Genomic DNA, 18540 nt, shown 5'->3' on the forward strand with positions numbered 1-18540 from the left:
CTCTAATATAACCAGAGTTACGAGCCTCTAAAGTTGGGTGTGACGCTCTTCCTATGGCATGTTTTTGAACATTTTCCTTAATTACTCGGCCCCTGTTTGTCGCAGCACTAACTTTTAAGTATCCTTGTATGGGGAGCAAAGAGGACTATAACATATCCAAAGGACATCCCCCTATCTCTAGTTGAACCAGCGTTATGAGCCTCCAAAATTGGGTCAAACGCTTTTCCTATGGAGGGGGTTGTTTGTCTACGTTCTGCTTAATTACTCGGCCCCTGTTTGTCACAGCCGTCACTTTTTAGTATGGTTGGATGGGGGACAAATTGGACTATGACATACTCAAAGGACATCCCAGTATCTCTAACAGAATCAGAGTTATGAGCCTCCAAAGTTTGATGTAATGTTATAAATTTCCCTGATTTTTCCCTGAGGTTTTCCAGGTTTGTATGAACCCTGTATAATTTACAGCCAATTTGGGCCAGTATTTTAGTCTATTAAGTACTGACCCTGGAAGTAGAATCAGAAACTTTAATGATTGGTTCATTCTTTCTCAAGTCCCAAACAACGCAACGAGATGGAAAAGTGGAAGCCAATATGTGCTGGACTTGCCGATTCCAAGCTACGCAAGATATATCTTCTAGGGGCTGATATGCACAAACACAGGGGTCAAAGAGGGGTCATGGCTGCTGGTAGGTACACTACAATCATCTAAACTACCTGGGACTTGGCACCGGGTGTCATGGGCGTGTTAGGATTATTCAAATCCCAAATGAGAATCTCCGATTGGCCACCACCGGAGACCATCAAGTTACTCTGAAAAGGGTTAAAGTCCAAGGAGTTGATGGCCGAGCTGTGTTTGTCACTCTGGAAGATCTCAACTTCCTCGTGTTTATCGGACATTAACTTGGCAGCGTCGTAAACCAAAAGATTGCCACTGTCCGAGCCAGCCGCTAAGATTCCGCTCTCTCTGAGTGAAGAGTTCATGCCCTCCGAACCCCAGACAACCGCGTTTAATCTGTGGTCCAAGGCTAAGCTACCTTTCAAACTCATATCCAATCCGGGTTCTGATAAATTCAACGCGTAAACTTCTAACGCGGCTGACGTGCTAAAATACGCGCGCGTTTTAGGCCTTCAAATTTAACAAAATGGTACTTTAATTAGCATTAAACCTACCTGAATGAGGCATCGAGCTGTTGGGCCGCTGTTCCCGCTGCTAAATAGATTGGATGTTGCCCAGCGGGACTCCAAGCCACGTTCGCCGTTCTATCAACTTCTTTTACTTTCATTTTAATTAATATTTAACTGCGAAATTAAATTAAACTCTAAATTAAATCCTACAATTATTTTAAATACTTCTTTGATACGCGGGTCGCGATTCTAATTCTATTAATAGACCAAGGCTTAAGACGTAGTCAAATTAATTAACACGCATTAGGCCTATTTTTAACAACATCGATCGATTTATAATCTGCCAGATTGTTTGGGAGTTTTCAAGAATAGCTCCCGGTGACGGATTTTAAAAATTTTTTTTTCTTCTGAAAGAGAAAAATGCGACAAAAATTATGGTGCAAAAATTTTTTGGGGCAAACAATTATTAAGGAAGATAGAGCTAGTTTTAATTTTAATTGCCCTGGGTAGAAGATGGCACAATTTATGCTATAAAAAATGTCGACTGCTTATTTTCGGCTAAACCTAACCTAACCCAACCGAACCTAACGTAACCTAACCTAACCCAACCGAACCTAACCGAACCTAACCTAACCACACCTAACCACACCTAACCTAACCTAACCTAACCTAACCTAACCTAACCTAACCACACCTAACCACACCTAACCACACCTAACCTAACCTAACCTAACCTAACCTAACCTAACCTAACCACACCTAACCTAACCTAACCTAACCTAACCAAACCTAACCAAACCAAACCTAACCAAACCTAACCTAACCAAACCTAACCTAACCTAACCAAACCTAACCTAACCAACTGTAAACATGAACGTTTTGGAAAAGGTAATAAAAGTAAGGTAATATAGCTTAAATTGTGCTGTTTTCTGTCCAGAGCAATGAAAATTAAAACTAGCTGTATCTTCCTTAATAATTGTTTGCCCCAAAAAATTTTTGCACCATAATTTTTGTCGCATTTTTCTCTTTCAGAAGAAAAAAAAATTTTTAAAATCCGTTACCGGGAGCTATTCTTGAATTTAGCCGATTGTTTAAACAACGCGAGAAGATTTAAATGCGCTTAATTTTGGGTTCAACTTACATTTAAATACGATAATTATTTCAAATTAAACCGATCGTCACCGGCATTCACGAACACTTGTCTCAAAAAAGTTGTAATAAGTGACGTGGAAGTCTTCAACCAGAGTTCAGTTCAGTTCGGTTCTTTCCATATCGAGAAACATTTTATGATTGAGAACGGGCGGGAAATTCAAAGGCGGAAAGATGGAATTAGGCCCGCTTTTTTTTTCTTTTTCAAATATCTTCCGCTCTATCGATTAAAAAACCGTGAAATTTTAATGAAACATATTTTAACATCGTAAAAATGTTACGTTTTATTCTTAAATTTTACAAAGGGTTTGTTCAAGGATCCTTGGTTTGTTAAAATGTTAAAGGGAGAGAAATCAATGCCGATTTCGAAATGAAATAAAAAATTCGAAATCAGCAACGAAATAACAAAATCAGTAAAGAAATCATAAAATCAGTAAAAGAAAATCATAAAATCTGTAAAGAAATCACAAAATCAGTAAAAAAAATCATAAAATCAGTAAAAAAATCATAAAATCAGTAAAGAAATCATAAAATCAGTAAAGAAATCATAAAATCAGTAAAGAAATCATAAAATCAGTAAAGAAATCACAAAATCAGTAAAGAAATCATAAAATCAGTAAAGAAATCACAAAATCAGTAAAGAAATCACAAAATCAGTAAAAAAAATCATAAAATCAGTAAAGAAGTCATAAAATCAGTAAAGAAGTCATAAAATAAGTAAAGAAATCACAAAATCAAAATAAAAAATATATATAGGATTTTATAGTACAAATTATAGGATTTTATAGGACAAATTATAGGATTTTATAGGACACTTTAAAAATTCTAGGATTTTATAGGACACTTTAAAAATTCTAGGATTTTATAGGACACTTTAAAAATTCTAGGATTTTATAGGACACTTTAAAAATTCTAGGATTTTATAGGACACTTTAAAAATTCTAGGATTTTATAGGACACTTTAAAAATTCTAGGATTTTATAGGACACTTTAAAAATATATAGGATTTTATAGGTATTATAAGAGCTCTGGGGGCCCTGGTTGGGGTCTCGCAAGGACACACGTTTAAACACCATTGCATGAAAGGATAGCCATTGATCGCCGCTCAATAACATAGTGCCTTCTGGGTAATTAATGAATAAAACTACTTTTTTCCCGTAATATATAATTTCATTTAAAATTAAAACCCGTTGAATAACAAAATAATAGAAATAATTTAAGAGCATTCACCGACACTTTAAAGGGAAGGTGAATGATTATCGATTTACGAACGAGAGGAAAAGAGAAGAGTCAATAAAAGCCATTAAAGTTAAAAGCCCATCTTTCTAGATTTGGTCGGGCCAACCAATCATAGAACGCCCCCCAAACCCCCCCCCCCTCCAACCCCTTTTACAACTTATACCACCGTAAAGCGCTACTTTCTTCTCATATAGGCTTTTAACATTATATATCAAGGCGCCTTTTCCATCTTTCTCATTCAATTTAGAACTACTTCTTCTCTCTATTATTATTATTTGATATTTTCATAGTGTAGTATTTTAGCGACTTGGAAGGTTCTAACGAAAATTATTTGCCTATCTTATAGCCTATGAGCGGTTTGAATGGGAGGAAAATTTACCCAATATTATACTCCATGATATTCCTGGTACGGATGAAATAGTTATTAAAATGTTTCCTATAGTCTTTGAGCGACTTGTACTGGAGGGATTTTTCCTATAGTCTTTGAGCGACATGTACTGGAGGGATTTTTCCTATAGTCTTTGAGCGACATGTATTGGAGGGATTTTTCCTATAGTCTTTGAGCGACTTGTATTGGAACGAAGTTAGTGAACTTGGTGGTAGTAGGTACCGAGTGACCACTCCAAGCTAGGATGAAAATACACTTCTTTGGAAAGATTTTGACCCGGCGACCTCTCCCTCCCTCCCCCCTCTCAGTCTCTCTCTCTCTCCCTCTTTCTGTAACACCGAGAAATTGCGTGTGCGTTCTTAAGGCCCATTCACAAATAAAGAATTTTGCCACACGAGAGAATTTGGTAGCGAAGATTGAGGCGTGTTTTTAAGTATAACCCCTTAAAGGGGTCATTCGCAAAAGACTCCAACTTAGGGTACAAAATTTCATAGAAATGTAGAAGAATTTCGACTGAAAATTGATTGCCTATAAAACCATCCTAATTCGCTCCTCCCCTTTTTGATTACCCTATGAAAGTCTCGAGCTGAAATGTTTCGAGTTGGGCAACCATAAGTTTATAAGTGATACGTTCCTTCCATAAGTATGACACTTCCTATACTTCGACATGCTACTGAGAGACTTATAGCTGGAGATAAACTAGTTCGAGGGAGAACGACAATTAAGCGAGTCAATTGATTAACTACACTCGGTGGTCAATTTTGCAGTTCATCTACGTCCTATTTAGTCTGCATTACTAAGCCCCCTTTGACAGCAGCGCCCCACTCACCAGGCGTCCCCTCCTTCGCTTTACCCTGAATCTATGATCTACCTCACTCACTCACTTCAAAAATTACAAGCTCCAGTTGTAAGCAGAGATTAAGAAACAAACTTACGGAACACAACATATCTTACGAACTTATGGTATAAGCTAACCGGGAGTGTTACTGCGTGAAGGGTCCTTGGGTTAGGCGGGGAAGCCCATCAGCTCCGCGTAGGATTTGTACCAAAGAGGAGAGAGAAAGAGAGAAAGAGGTAGAGAGAGAGAGAGCGGGGAGTGAATACTCGGCGGAGCTCCTTAGAAAAGACTGGCTTTTCTCTCTCAATATATCTCTCTCTTTCTCTTCAACAAAACGTCGTCGCTATTAAAATTGTATTATTGAAGTCTTATTATTATTATTATTAGGGTCAAGAGTCGAACAGTGTTCCTTAAAAAGGTCTCTCAATTCCATCATGTCCATCATAGCCACCGTATTTCGATGTAAGATAAAGATCACTCTTTGTAACCTAACCAATTCCACCAGGACACCTCAATGAGTAAGTACCTCCCTTCTCCCCAATACTCCGCGTTAAGTACTTGATAGATAGATCATAATCATTCATTTTTTAAAAAAAAAATATATATATATAGGTAATTCCTTCTACTTTCCCTTTAAAATTGAAGACGTATTGTCTTAGAAAGTCGCTCGAGACGCTCATTTAAATAAATACTACGTTTGTGTATCATCGTTGTCTAATAACAGGATAGTGTTAGTGACCCTTTAAAATAGACACGGCTTGCTATTAGTGACCCTTTAAATAGACACGGTTATTAGTGACCCATCAAAATAGACACGGCTATTAGTGACCCTTTTAAAATAGACACGGCTAGTGACCCTTTAAAATAGACACGGCGGGCTATTAGTAACCCTTTAAAATGGACACGGCTATTAGTGACCCATCAAAATAGACACGGCTATTAGTGACCCATCAAAATAGACACGGCTATTAGTGACCCTTTAAACTGGGCAGGGCTCTTAGTAACCCTTTAAAATGGACAGGGCTCTTAGTAACCCTTTAAAATAGACACAGCTATTAGTGACCCATCAAAATAGACACGGCTAGTGACCCTTTAAAATAGACACGGCGGGCTATTAGTAACCCTTTAAAATAGACACGGCGGGCTATTAGTAACCCTTTAAAATAGAGACGGCTCTTAGTAACCCTTTAAAATGGACAGGGCTCTTAGTAACCCTTTACAATAGACACAGCTATTAGTGACCCTTTAAAATAGACACGGCGGGCTATTAGTAACCCTTTAAAATAGACACGGCTAGTGACCCTTTAAAATAGACACGGCGGGCTATTAGTAACCCTTTAAAATAGACACAGCTATTAGTGACCCATCAAAATAGACACGGCTAGTGACCCTTTAAAATAGACACGGCTAGTGACCCTTTAAAATAGACACGGCGGGCTATTAGTAACCCTTTAAAATAGAGACGGCTATTAGTAACCCTTTAAAATAGAGACGGCTATTAGTAACCCTTTAAAATAGAGACGGCTATTAGTAACCCTTTAAAATAGACACGGCTAGTGACCCTTTAAAATAGACACGGCGGGCTATTAGTAACCCTTTAAAATAGACACAGCTATTAGTGACCCATCAAAATAGACACGGCTAGTGACCCTTTAAAATAGACACGGCTAGTGACCCTTTAAAATAGACACGGCGGGCTATTAGTAACCCTTTAAAATAGAGACGGCTATTAGTAACCCTTTAAAATAGAGACGGCTATTAGTAACCCTTTAAAATAGAGACGGCTATTAGTAACCCTTTAAAATAGACACGGCTAGTGACCCTTTAAAATAGACACGGCGGGCTATTAGTAACCCTTTAAAATAGAGACGGCTATTAGTGACCCATCAAAATAGACGCGAATAATAGTGACCCTTATTAATGACCCATCAAAATAGACACGGCTAGTGACCCTTTAAAATGGACAGGGCTGGCTATTAGTGACCCATCAAAATTCGATAGTCTATCGCTATCTAATTCAAACTGACAAGTTATATTTAGGGACCGCCCTAGCCCTACTTCCGGTTTAAACTAACTATATAATTTCTGTTCGAGTTGTGAAAAAAGAATTCTGGCAACACGACCCCCCCCCCCCACGACGCCATTATTCGTGTTTATTGGTTGGCGTTGTTGCAGGTGCAATTTTGCGTGCGTGTCGGCGCCGAGCTTATCAGTTTCGCGTTTGACGTAATGTTCTGGTCGAATTGGATGCTGGCATTTAGCCTACTACTTTGGTGCCAGCCGCCAAAGTGTCGCCAGCTGGCTGGTGGTGGGGGTGCCGTTGGCGCCGAAGCCGCCGCCACCTTTGGCGCCGACGCCTGCGTCCGGTGCAAAGAAGGAGACAACAACGCGGGAGGCAAATTGCAACAGCAGAGGTTCAGCAACAAGGAAAAACAAGTAAGGCTAAAGTAGGCCCGATTGGGTTGGGGAAAAGGTGGTGATGGCGAATAGCGAACATATCTCTCTGGTTTCTTTTTCTAAAGGACGAATCTTCGTTGGATTCGACGAAAGAAGAGATCTTGGATAACATGACGAATATTCGTTGCGTTTCGCCATCGGATTATTTCATTCAAGCCATCGAGTTATCAACCTGGCATTTCCGGGGCGTTCAAAACAGCGTCAATTTGGTGGCAAGAATCCTCGACGAATTTTACCCCAGAAACGACGAACGTAAGATAACCGGAAGTAATTACGCGACGAAATACTTTTCATTTGAAATTTCAAAATCAAGGTTTGCTACGGACATTTTTGGAGAAATTGTTCAAGTCCGAGAAGGGCATCTCCTCGGGTCGTCTTATCTGGGTGGGGAACGGTTCGTTGGGGTCACCCTTATTCTACGCCGAGGTTCATAGGTCAAACGCAACCCCCTTTATATTCGAAAGGCAGAACACCGTTTTAAAGGTAACAACGTCGACGTTTCCACTCTGCCCCCCCCGGGTAAGACTAAATCCATTCATCTTGGGCTGATGTCTTTCAGGACATGCCCTGGTTGAGTAAAGAAGCCAAAGAGGTTTTAGAAGCTCGGGGTGGTGGACAGAGACACAGACTGCCCAGAGAGGAAGCCAGGGAACGTTCCAACAATGGCGGAGGCTACTGGTCCAATCCTTACTACTACTGCGAAAAACGACAATGGCTAGTTTCGTACGCGGCCTTCACCTACGCCGACACTCGGACCACCTCCAAAAAGAGACAAACCACCACCGAAAGGTAAGCTTAACACCGCCCCCAACCCTGGTCAACCCAGCCCCACTTGACGCGAGCGAGCCTACGTCTTTCAACTTTTAGATTGGTGGGTTTGATCAGCGTGGATATTGACGTCAGCGACCTGAACGTCAATCAGTGCGACGTCGTATCGTGGGAGAATGGCTCCTCCGGACAAGCCACGGACTCTAAAGAAATACTCTTCTTCGCCGGAACCCATAAATGTCACAATGAAACCAGTCAAGTAAGTCTAACCTAAAGCCCCATGACGTTTTGCCCAGGCAGTGACGTCACAAATGAGGAGACACCTCTATTGACACGATCCAACTAGTTGATTCAACTCGAGTTGACCCATCAAGCTGAGTCAAAAAGTTGGATTGGATCTACTGAAAGATCCTTAATGATTAACGAACTTTTAGTGCATTTTCGAGAGTGGTCAGGGCTGGTCTCGGGGCGCTTACAAATGCCGTTGTCGGGACGGTTTCTACTCGGCCATGGGTCAACCCGTCTTCAACGGGACGTTGGTGGAAGCCGCTTGGCAAGATAAGTACGCCATTCATAGGTAAGTAAGCTAGCCACGGACAAGATTGGCTTAAATTAAGGGGGATAGTTAAGTAAGGGTCATTTTCTTTCAGTCCATCTTACGATATCCTCTTTGTCTGTAAACCGTGTCAAGAAGGATGCGAAACGTGCGTTAACGACGATCCATGTTTGTCCAGGTACAATTGGGCTTTCAGGTACGCTAACCCTTCTGACACCGGCTGGCTAAGATAGCCCTTCGGACCCCCCGTTTAACGAAATGGAAATCTTTTTCTTAGGATTTCACTGCTGACCATTTCGATTATTTGCATCATTTTGACGTTGATTTTGATGTTGTACGTTTACCGCTTCCGAAAGCTGAAGGTCATTCAAGTGGCCAGCCCCATTTTCCTCTGCATAACTCTGTTGGGATGCGCTATCATGTACGGCGAGGTAAAAACCCCACTTCTCACTCGTTTATTCCGAAACGTCTTCTTAAGCTTAGTTCCCACTTGACCGAAAACCCGACGGAAACACGGCGGCAAAACATCTTCCGCGACTGAAACCGCTTTCGGTCGACAGCCCTTTGCTGTCTGAATTCGGTCGTACGTGTGAAAATACCGAACTAAAATCTTGCCGTCGAAGTCCAGCGTAAAATTCAATTTTTTGCCGCAGCGCTAAAGTTTTCGGTGGTCATTTTCGGTCAAGTGGGAAGCTAGCTTTAATGGAATGTCTATTAAACGGCGGTTCCGTTTAGATGGCGGCTATTTTCCCGGTGCTGGACTCGTACTCGTGCGTGGCGACTAAATGGACGCGTCACATGGGTTTCTGCATCACGTACAGCGCCCTCTTGCTTAAAACGTGGCGAGTTTCGTTGACCTATCGCGTCAAATCCGCCCACAAACTGAAACTGACCGATAAGCAACTCCTTCATTGGCTTTTCCCCATTCTTCTGGTCATGGCCATCTACTTGGGCACTTGGACCATTTCCTCGACGCCCGTCGCCATCTACCTGACCGACTGGTATCACCTCAAGTTTAAACAATGCGATTATAATTGGTGGGATCACAGCTTAGCAATAGGTAAGTACCTTATAATGCCCCGCCCCGCCCCCCCCCTTTACAAAGGTCGAATGAATTAAGGAGCTATTACGCCTTTCGCAGGGGAATTTCTATTTTTACTGTGGGGCATAAAAGTATGTTATAACGTTCGTAACGCCGAGTCTTTCTTCAACGAGGCCAAACACATCACGTGGGCTGTTTATAATATCACCATAATCAATTTAATCATGTTATTAATTCAGTGAGTAATCGAGTTAATTAGACCGCGGCCTTAATCCTTTCAAAATGGCGTCTCTCTCTCTCTCTCTCTCTCTGTCCCCGTTTAGCCTGGTGATTTTACCGCACGCCGGACCCGATATCAAATACTTGTTCGGCTTCATTCGAACTCAAATGAGCACGACAGTCACGACTATACTCATTTTTGGACCAAAGGTTTGCCCATTCAGACCAATTATTTTAACCCCTACGTAAGTACAAAGGGACCGACTCGTTTGTCTTTTTGTTTTTGCGGGGCGCGCGCGCGCAGTTTTACCGCGTGATGAAAGGTCAAGGCGACACGTGGGACAACCGAGCGAGGGCGCGCGGGGTCACGGCCTCTTTCTCGCTGAACGGCGTCGGTCTCATGCACGAGGAAACGCCGGATCTCAACCAAGAAAACGACGAACTCAAAGTTGGTTTCAAAAATGAACACGCCCCCTTAGTAGTTTAGCCATGGGATAATTTAATTTTAGAAGCATGAATGGAGAACAGAGTCAAAGTCCCGGACCCCCTTCCACGGGACAGAGGGGGGTATGAAGGAAGAGGCGGGAGGGTCATAGCGACAGAGGTAAAATGGAATTACGGGTGTTTTTCCCCGCTTTGCCCGTCATGCAGCAACGTCATCAAAACGTAGTTTAAAACTGAGCCAATAAGACAATTTAAACTTTTCGTTATCCGTGTTGGAGGTAGGGGGGGCTCTATACTGGGTGGGCTACGAGTCGGACAGACTGAAGTAAATACTAACCGTTGAGCTCCATTCTTACTTCTAAAATTACATCAATCCCTGGTTTAACTAATATATTTCAAAGGGATAATTAAGAGTTTCATTTTGTGACACGCAGGAAGAAATCCAGAAACTGGCGGCGCAAATCGAATTCATGAAAATAGTTCACATGGAAATGAACAATAGACATTTGAAAGCTAAACACGGCAGTTTCTTCAACCAAGCCAATAACACGCAAAGTCCCATCATTAAATCCATGTACATGAAATTCGAGAGCACCGAGTCGCCCGCCTCCAGAATATCGCCCGCCGCCGAACTCGTCAGCGAACACGTCTAAAGCCTGGTTTTCAATGGGCGAATTTCTTTGCGGAAATAAATTCGCAGAAAAAGGTAAAAACCGCCACGGAAAATTTTGTGGAAAAAAAAATTCGCAGAAAAAGCGCCAGACGCCGCTATCTAGTCAGGGAAAGATAAAAACCCTTTCATTCTCCCTTTAAAGACCCGCCGCGTGTGTCACAAACCCTTTAAAAATGTAGGACTATTAAAAAAGTCTCGGACAATACAAGAATCTGTGATAAAATTATTGACAAAAATATATTAGAAAAAGAAAAATATATTTAAAGTATATTAAAGATTAATCGGAATAAGATTAATCCTATTTAGAATTAATTACGATTTAATTCGTCGTAATTAAAGGCGGATTTAAAGTCGACTCGAAAAATTATCTAGGTTATAATTAAGGGGATTTTAAATTTAGGGGATAAGTTCATTATCCCTTTAAAGTGTCACTGACACGTTAAGAAAAAAATTATTTTAAGTGCCTATGACACTTAAAACAAATATTTAAAGTGTCACTGTACATTTTAAGAAAAAATATTATTTAAAGTGTCTATGACACTTAAAACAAATATTCGAAATGTCACTAACAATTTAAAACAAATATTTAAAGTGTCGCTGACATACATTTTAAGTAAAATATCAGTGACTCGGATAATTATAGACTCGGTCCTTGAATCCTGCACTAAAGTTAAAATATATATATAGAAAATAGTCTAAGATAGAGTTCAATTTTGGAGGGGAAAAATAATTAAGTTTAAACTAATGTTAATCGAAGTAAATTATTATATATGAACCCAAATGAGAGAAATATAAAAAAACAACTCGTGCCAAATAAATAAATAAAAACCTATATACGTAAAATAATTCTGTAAATAATAATTTCTGAAAAAAATTACGTAATATTGAACCGTATTATATATAGTTATTGTTAAACCAAAGAAGTCGAAATAAAAATCAGTTTTATATAAAAAAATAGCATTGAATAGAGGGTTACTGAGAGGGGAGGAGCTACGGGGACGTGACGTCAATATTGGTAGTATAAATTGTATGGCCTGAGCTGACGACTTCCAATATGGTCGCCAAAACCGAGGTAAGAGATAGGAGGGTGTGACGTCACGAAGGGAAGGGCAGTAACATAATAAGAATAAGTGAGACGATACCATAAGTTGAACATTTTCCTTAATTACTCGGCCCCTGTTTGACGCAACCCCAAGCTTTTAGTATACAATACCCGCGCACATATTAACGCGGCAGATACGGGGGTGAGGCAATTATAGGTGTTTGCGTTAATAGAAATTAACAAGAGAGAGAGGGAGGAGAGATACAGTACCCCCCTCCCCCCAGGAGTGTGGCTAATGGCCAGGGTTGGAGCACAGAGCGTAGACGAGCGACTGTGTTGTTACAAATAGGGCATTATCTTTCAAGGATTGTAGCGACGTCTGAAATTTAATACGGAGCTCGAATGACGCTATCGTCCGACGGCGGTGGTTAAGACTAGAGTCAGGCCACCAAAGCGCTAAACGGGGGGATACATTCAACTCCCTAGACCCACGCAACGCCGATATCCTATCGCCAATTTCAACCAAGGACCTTTTCAGGGAGGGTTCCCAAGAAATTCACTTCTACAGCTTTTTCCCTGACCTTTTTTTAAGACCCATTTCATTATTGTTAAGGGGGTCAACTAGTAAACAATTCCGCTCAATTCGGACCCAAACCACGCCACTTACTGGCAACCTTGTGAAGCGGGATTAAAATGAAGAAACCGAAAGGGGGGAGGGGCGAGGGGTGACGATATAATTTTAACAATAAAGTAGCGAATTATCGTGAAAATGTTTAAGCCTAAATTTCGTATCGTTTAAATTTTGAATGAATAAATTTAGAGCCTTCCTTCTTGGTTTCTATAAAACAGGGTTCGTACAACTTTTGGAAACCAATTTCCCTGAGTTTTCCAGGTTTTCCCCGTATATGGAGTATCCTATGGAGCAAATGTTAACCAAGGAGGGGGGGGGGGCAAATAGGACTATTTCATAATCAAAGGACATCACCGTATCTCCAGTTACCCAGTAGAACCAGAGTTACGAGCCTCCAAAGTTTAGTGTAATGTTTATCCTATGGAGGAGGGTATGTTCACGAACATTTTGCTTAATTACTCGGCCCCTGTTTGACGCGGCAAATTTCCCTGATTTCCCTTTTCCCTGAGGTTTTCGGGGTTTGTATGAACCCTGGTATATCAGAATGGCCGCGGACTGAGCTCTGTATTTCAAAGATCAGATAAGTCAATTTGTCCTCTTCGCGACAGTGCCGGATAACCCCGATGTAAGTGTAGAAAGAACAGAGATAATATTTCAGTTTTTCCTAAAAATATAAATAAGTTCGCTAAGAGATAATCCGCGCCCCATTCCCTTGGCGATCGCCTTGTCGTTTAGACCCTCGAGTTTTCATTCTAGTTTCCCCAAAATTGTCTTTCATTTTCCATTTATTGTTTAATTATCAAGTATTTTATGATTTTTTACTACCAGCTTCTGAAAGGTTTAGACCTATTTAAGTTCACCCTTAACCAGGAGAGCGAAGGCGACGCCTATTACAAGATTACCCAGGACCAATACAAGATTGTCTGGCGAGACCTGATAGGTTAGTAAAGTTAAAACGCCACACCGGCTGTGTCTGTCCGTTCACCCCGTTGCCTCCGTTAATCTAGCCCGAAACCCGGCTAAACCTAGCCCGAAACCTAGCTAAAACTAGCCCAAAGGCCGAAACCCGGCTAAACCTAGCCCCAAAACTTATCTCCTAGGGCATGGCCAACTTAGATAACCTTCTATCCGCGGTTGGCCGTGCCTAGGGTTAACGAGCGTCACTTCTCGAATCTCTACGCTTCTTATTGTCGTCTGCTCGATCAATTGTGATGTCGCAATTATTACTAAGCCTAACTTTATGACATTTTTTTCAGTTAAAATTTAAAACGAATCATTCATTGATTCCTGATAAATACAAGAATAAATTCGAGTTAATTTCGCGGTTTAACTATACATAGTTTACAGGCATGGAGGATTCATACCATTTGCACAAGGAGACCTGGCAAGTGGCAACTTAGAGTGTAAAATAGCAGACGATTTTACACTCTAAGTCGCTTTATCTCCTGGTGTTAATGGTAGGAATCCTCTACGCCTGTAAACTATGTATTAAAACCGCGAAATTAACTCGAAAAACGTTGTTAAGCCTAATTACGTAATTGTTGGGATTTGGGGGGGGGGGGGAATGTGGTTTGCCGTGCCTACTGCCTAGGCCCTAGGGTAACGGGTTCTTATTGTGTCGCCTGCTCGATCAATTGTGATGTTGCAATTATTACTAAGCCTAACTTTATGACATTTTTTCGGTTAAAATTTAAAACTAATTAGGTAAAGTCAATTAAAACGAATCATTCACGTCTTTTTCTTTGATTCGTACTAAAAACTAGAATAAATTAGAGTTAATTTCGCGGTTTTACTATTAAAAGTAAAACCGCGAAAAGTTGTTAAGCCTAATTACGTATTTGAAGCCAAATAGCCTTTAAGCCTTACATAAGTTCCAATTTTCTCACGCCTTTTTAGATTAATTTTACGCCGTTTTCAGATCGCATTGGATTAATAATGGCCGCCATTCCATGCGCCGCGTTTAGCGCGCGGAAAATCCACGAAAATATCCTAAGAGAACAAGCTAGAACTACGAGCTTTCCCCGAGACGAAACCGGAGCTTCTTCAAAACAAAAAGTCACCAGCGCGTGTAAGCACCACCCAATTAAAACTAATCCAAGTTGATAATTAGATTTAAATATTATCTTTCTATTATAGTCACGCCCCCCAAATATAACGACAAGTTGATGAACAGCATTTGGGGATTGTATAATCGTTACGCTCCACCCGCATTCCAAAAGAACTTTGAGAATCCATCTCAATGTTCCGAACTAGCCGCCCCTAAGACCAAGTAAGTTTCCCCGCTAATGTCTATTTTTTAATGGATTCCTGGCCTATATTTTGGTCTACTAATGTCTATTTTTTGTTTTTTTTTAACATTCCAGGCCTATATTTTGGTCTACTAATGTCTATTTTTTGTTTTTTTTAACATTCCAGGCCTATATTTTGGTCTACTAATGTCTATTTTTTGTTTTTTTTAACATTCCAGGCCTATATTTTGGTCTACTAATGTCTATTTTTTGTTTTTTTTTAACATTCCAGGCGTATATTTTGGTCTACTAATGTCTATTTTTTGTTTTTTTTTAACATTCCTGGCCTATATTTTGGTCTACTAATGTCTAATATTTGCCTCTACTGTCTATTTTTGTTTTAATGTCCCTGACCTATATTTTGTTCTACAGATATTTTGGTCTACTAATGTCTATTTTTGTTTTAACCGATTCCTGGCCTATATTTTGGTCTACTAATGTCTACTTTACGGGATCTTTTTCAGGATATTTGGTCTATTTTAAGGGGCGGCTTATTTGAAGCCGTTTTCTCCTACATCTTGAAAACGCTTCATTCATTCACCATTTTACTCTTTCCCACAAATTACGATTAAAACGATTAAGGGAGATAATTAATATCTATATATTCTTGTACTAAAACACGCGCCACTCGTCAATATACGAAATTATTTTGAATAACCAAATATTATATCTGTAATTGTTAAAGCCATTGACAAATAAAAAAAATATCTCGAATGCGAACGCAACTTATTCCCTGTATATATACTTTGGTACAACATCGGTTGTCAGCACGTGCAAAGATACGTCTCTATGTAACGTAGCTTTGTACGCGCTGTCAAGAGACCCGGGACACTTCGGGATTAATTTAATAATAAAATGATTTCACACACCTGAGAAATTTTCAGTGATTTCTTCAGAAATGAAGAGAACTTGATTTCACAATCTTGGACTCTTCTATGATATCTTTTTGGCCTATTTTTATGAATTTTTAAACAGATGATTTTTGACTGAAGTTTCTAGCCTATTTCAATGATCTTTTAGGCCTATTTTGCCCAAACTGTCAATGATACTTTAGGCCTATTTTGCCCAAAAATATCAATGATATTTTAGGCCTATTTTGTCCAAAACTTGAAATGATATTTTAGGCCTATTTTGTCCAAAACTTGAAATGATATTTTAGGCCTATTTTGTCCAAACTATCAATGATATTTTAGGCCTATTTTGCCCAAAACTTGAAATGATATTTTAGGCCTATTTTGCCCAAAACTTGAAATGATATTTTAGGCCTATTTTGCCCAAAACTTGAAATGATATTTTAGGCCTATTTTGCCCAAAACTTGAAATGATATTTTAGGCCTATTTTGCCCAAAACTTGAAATGATATTTTAGGCCTATTTTGCCCAAAACTTGAAATGACATTTTAGGCCTATTTTGCCCAAAACTTGAAATGACATTTTAGGCCTATTTTGCCCAAAACTTGAAATGACATTTTAGGCCTATTTTGCCCAAACTTTCAACGATATTTTAGGCCTATTTATAGTCTGTGAAATGATAATTCAAAATGTAGATAAATTAATACCAATTATTATTTCTATATTAAGACAAAATTGAGATAGTTAATTTCAAAACATGACAGAGTCTTTCCTCTTCATGTGTTTCTCTTTCCCTAGCTCTCGATACTGAGAGCGTTCTTTAAGGTAAATGTCAGTGCATTCTTGACGAAACGATTCGTCTTTGAACCTTAACAGTATTGACAAATTATAACCAAAGTAAGCCTGTGGCTGTGGGATCTAAGCCTAAGCCTTGCCTACGCTACAAATACTATCCCCGGACCCCAGCCCCAGTTACGTACTTAAGACCCTTAAACTGGCTGTGTAATTAAATTTAAATCAAATTGGTACTAACCATTTTTCCATACATTCTTTCAACCGGTTATTTTCATTGCGACAAGTTAAAACCATTGTCATACCATTTTCCTTGCAGCATTTTGTGAAATCTGTCAAAATAGGCGAGTCTATTATCACGGGGAAAAGCTAAGCACGGTTTAGCCCTTAGCACATTCAAAATACACTAGTTTTTTCAATAAATATCATTTCTTCGAGGTTAATTATATGGTAATTAATTACATTTAAGTCGCAGCGGAAATTAATTAATATTTTCACGAGCGTAAAAACCACTGCCGACCAGTTCCTTCTTCCTAGCCACCAAATACCATAAAATATCTAAAAATATAACCTAACCTGAACAGGGCTCTACATAAGGATATTTTTTTTAGTAGTCACTGACTAGTGATACGCGTGCTTTACGAATATTTGGGACATGTTTTTACTAGTCAAGTTGACTAGCGAACCCCCAGATTTCGATTTATTTTAGTAGTCAAGGCATTTTTTTAGTAGTCAAATACCTCGACTAGTGCCTTATGTAGAGCCTGAACCTGAACCTAATCTGAACCTAACCTAACCTAACTTAACCTAACCATAGGTAACAAAACCTTGCCTGTAATACGAAGGGTAAAATATAGAAAACCATGGAAAAAATATATTTTAATTGATTTCCGCAACTTAAATGTAATTAATTTTCCTTTAATTAACCTTGAATAAATGATATTTATTGAAAAAAACTGCCGCATTTTGAAAGTAAAGCGTCAAATAGAAGGAATAAAAAGGTTTCAGTAAACTTAAACTAACTAACTACAGGGAGCCCACTCTTAAATTTTAATTCCTTATAGGAAAAATAGGAATTTTTTTCCGGAATTATAGGATTTTATAGGAGGAAAAACACGTGTTTTCATAGGAAAATATAGGACTAAAAATGCTCATATATAATACAATTTTGGGGCTTGAACTATGTAGAAAAATCTCAAAAAAAAACAAATTGGATTTTACTTTGAAAACTCAGAAGAACTTAATTAAAATATAATATATAAAAAATGCTAAGCGAGCTCCGCAATTTTCAGTGTATATTCAAATGTCATCTGGATAAAAAAAAAGCTAAATTTTGATAAATTTGATGCTATACTATACGAAAACTTGGACCAAGTCAAAAATATAGGATATTATAGGACCTTTCATGAAATTATAGGACTGGTTCAAAAATTTAGGAATTTATAGGAATTAGGAATTATAGGACCAGTGGGCTCCCTTAGGCTGCTGTAACTAACCATTCACGTATTCTTTGCATTTTTCATTCTTGGCAATATCTCGCATTCTCATCGGTATTAAAACTTCCGTTTCGACTCGCCGTAAACTTTTGTCGTTTGGGTCACCTTTTTTTAAACAAATTACGCGTAATTAAAACTCTAATTAATACTAAAATAGTAAAATTATAATTATATAGATGTGAGAGAGACCAAGGCTTAACAACCCAAGTTCTTTCAACTTCTTTGGCGGCAAAATTGATTGGTGAGAGAGTGAGTGGTGGCCTGGTGGGACGGTGGTGGGAGAAAAAAAAAGGAAAAAAAATCGGTACCTGTGAAGCCTTGGTTTATATTTTACCTAATCCGTGTGGTCCTTTGGAGAAATTCGGTGGTAGAACACCGACTTGCGAATCCATTTTAATTAACAGTTCAATAAACAATTTTAATTTTTCCCAAACTAGCGCATTTAAGTTTATTATTAGGCGATTTCACAAAAAAATAAATCGCAAAGTCAGGCTGGGCACTCAGTGGGCAGTGCGCAACTGTTTTTTTTGCGAGTGACGTGA

At 39.3% G+C, this 18540-nt stretch overlaps 4 protein-coding genes across 5 annotated transcripts in view; 2 read left to right on the forward strand and 2 right to left on the reverse strand.

Moving 5' to 3' along the window:
- The window catches only part of Sec31 (COPII coat complex component secretory 31), a 27327-nt gene extending 11527 nt beyond the window's left edge, over positions 1–15800 (reverse strand). The window contains exons 1-5 of the mRNA XM_089846628.1: positions 15729–15800; positions 2267–2494; positions 1171–1299; positions 715–1102; positions 504–641 (exon numbers count right to left, since the gene is read on the reverse strand). Coding sequence (XP_089702754.1) covers positions 504–641; positions 715–1102; positions 1171–1283 — 639 coding nt within the window. The 5' untranslated portion in view covers positions 1284–1299; positions 2267–2494; positions 15729–15800. The remainder of the gene's footprint in view (positions 1–503; positions 642–714; positions 1103–1170; positions 1300–2266; positions 2495–15728) is intronic.
- Positions 4988–10911, forward strand: LOC149654916 (putative G protein-coupled receptor CG31760). Its single transcript, XM_089846629.1, has 14 exons — positions 4988–5257; positions 6915–7175; positions 7262–7448; positions 7510–7679; positions 7756–7985; positions 8064–8223; positions 8399–8541; positions 8615–8716; positions 8798–8951; positions 9256–9580; positions 9662–9800; positions 9886–9991; positions 10086–10229; positions 10660–10911. The coding sequence occupies exons 2-14, from the start codon at positions 6969–6971 to the stop codon at positions 10876–10878; spliced, it is 2286 nt and encodes a 761-aa protein (XP_089702755.1). The 5' UTR covers positions 4988–5257; positions 6915–6968; the 3' UTR covers positions 10879–10911.
- Positions 13243–15573, forward strand: LOC149654917 (uncharacterized). 2 transcript variants are annotated; one of them, XM_089846637.1, is made up of 4 exons: positions 13243–13511; positions 14490–14639; positions 14708–14840; positions 15324–15573. In XM_089846637.1, the coding sequence occupies exons 1-4, from the start codon at positions 13382–13384 to the stop codon at positions 15340–15342; spliced, it is 432 nt and encodes a 143-aa protein (XP_089702763.1). In that variant the 5' UTR covers positions 13243–13381; the 3' UTR covers positions 15343–15573. The 2 variants fall into 2 exon arrangements, with proteins under 2 accessions (XP_089702763.1, XP_089702764.1); XM_089846638.1 differs by lacking the exon at positions 13243–13511 and adding an exon at positions 14141–14275.
- A 602-nt stretch (positions 15801–16402) lies between the features above and the next one.
- Positions 16403–18519, reverse strand: LOC149654918 (COX assembly mitochondrial protein homolog). The gene is made up of 4 exons (XM_089846642.1): positions 18333–18519; positions 17999–18103; positions 16744–16834; positions 16403–16578 (listed from the first exon to the last, which is right to left on the reverse strand). Exons 1-4 carry the CDS (start codon positions 18388–18390, stop codon positions 16461–16463), a joined length of 372 nt encoding a protein of 123 aa, XP_089702768.1. The 5' UTR covers positions 18391–18519; the 3' UTR covers positions 16403–16460.
- Positions 18520–18540: the final 21 nt, after the last annotated feature.

This window comes from Phalangium opilio, unplaced genomic scaffold (genome assembly GCF_054372755.1).
Source record: "Phalangium opilio isolate 3A_F unplaced genomic scaffold, DU_Popi_V2 ptg000079l_1, whole genome shotgun sequence".
In the NCBI taxonomy this organism is placed as follows: Eukaryota; Metazoa; Arthropoda; class Arachnida; order Opiliones; family Phalangiidae; genus Phalangium; species Phalangium opilio.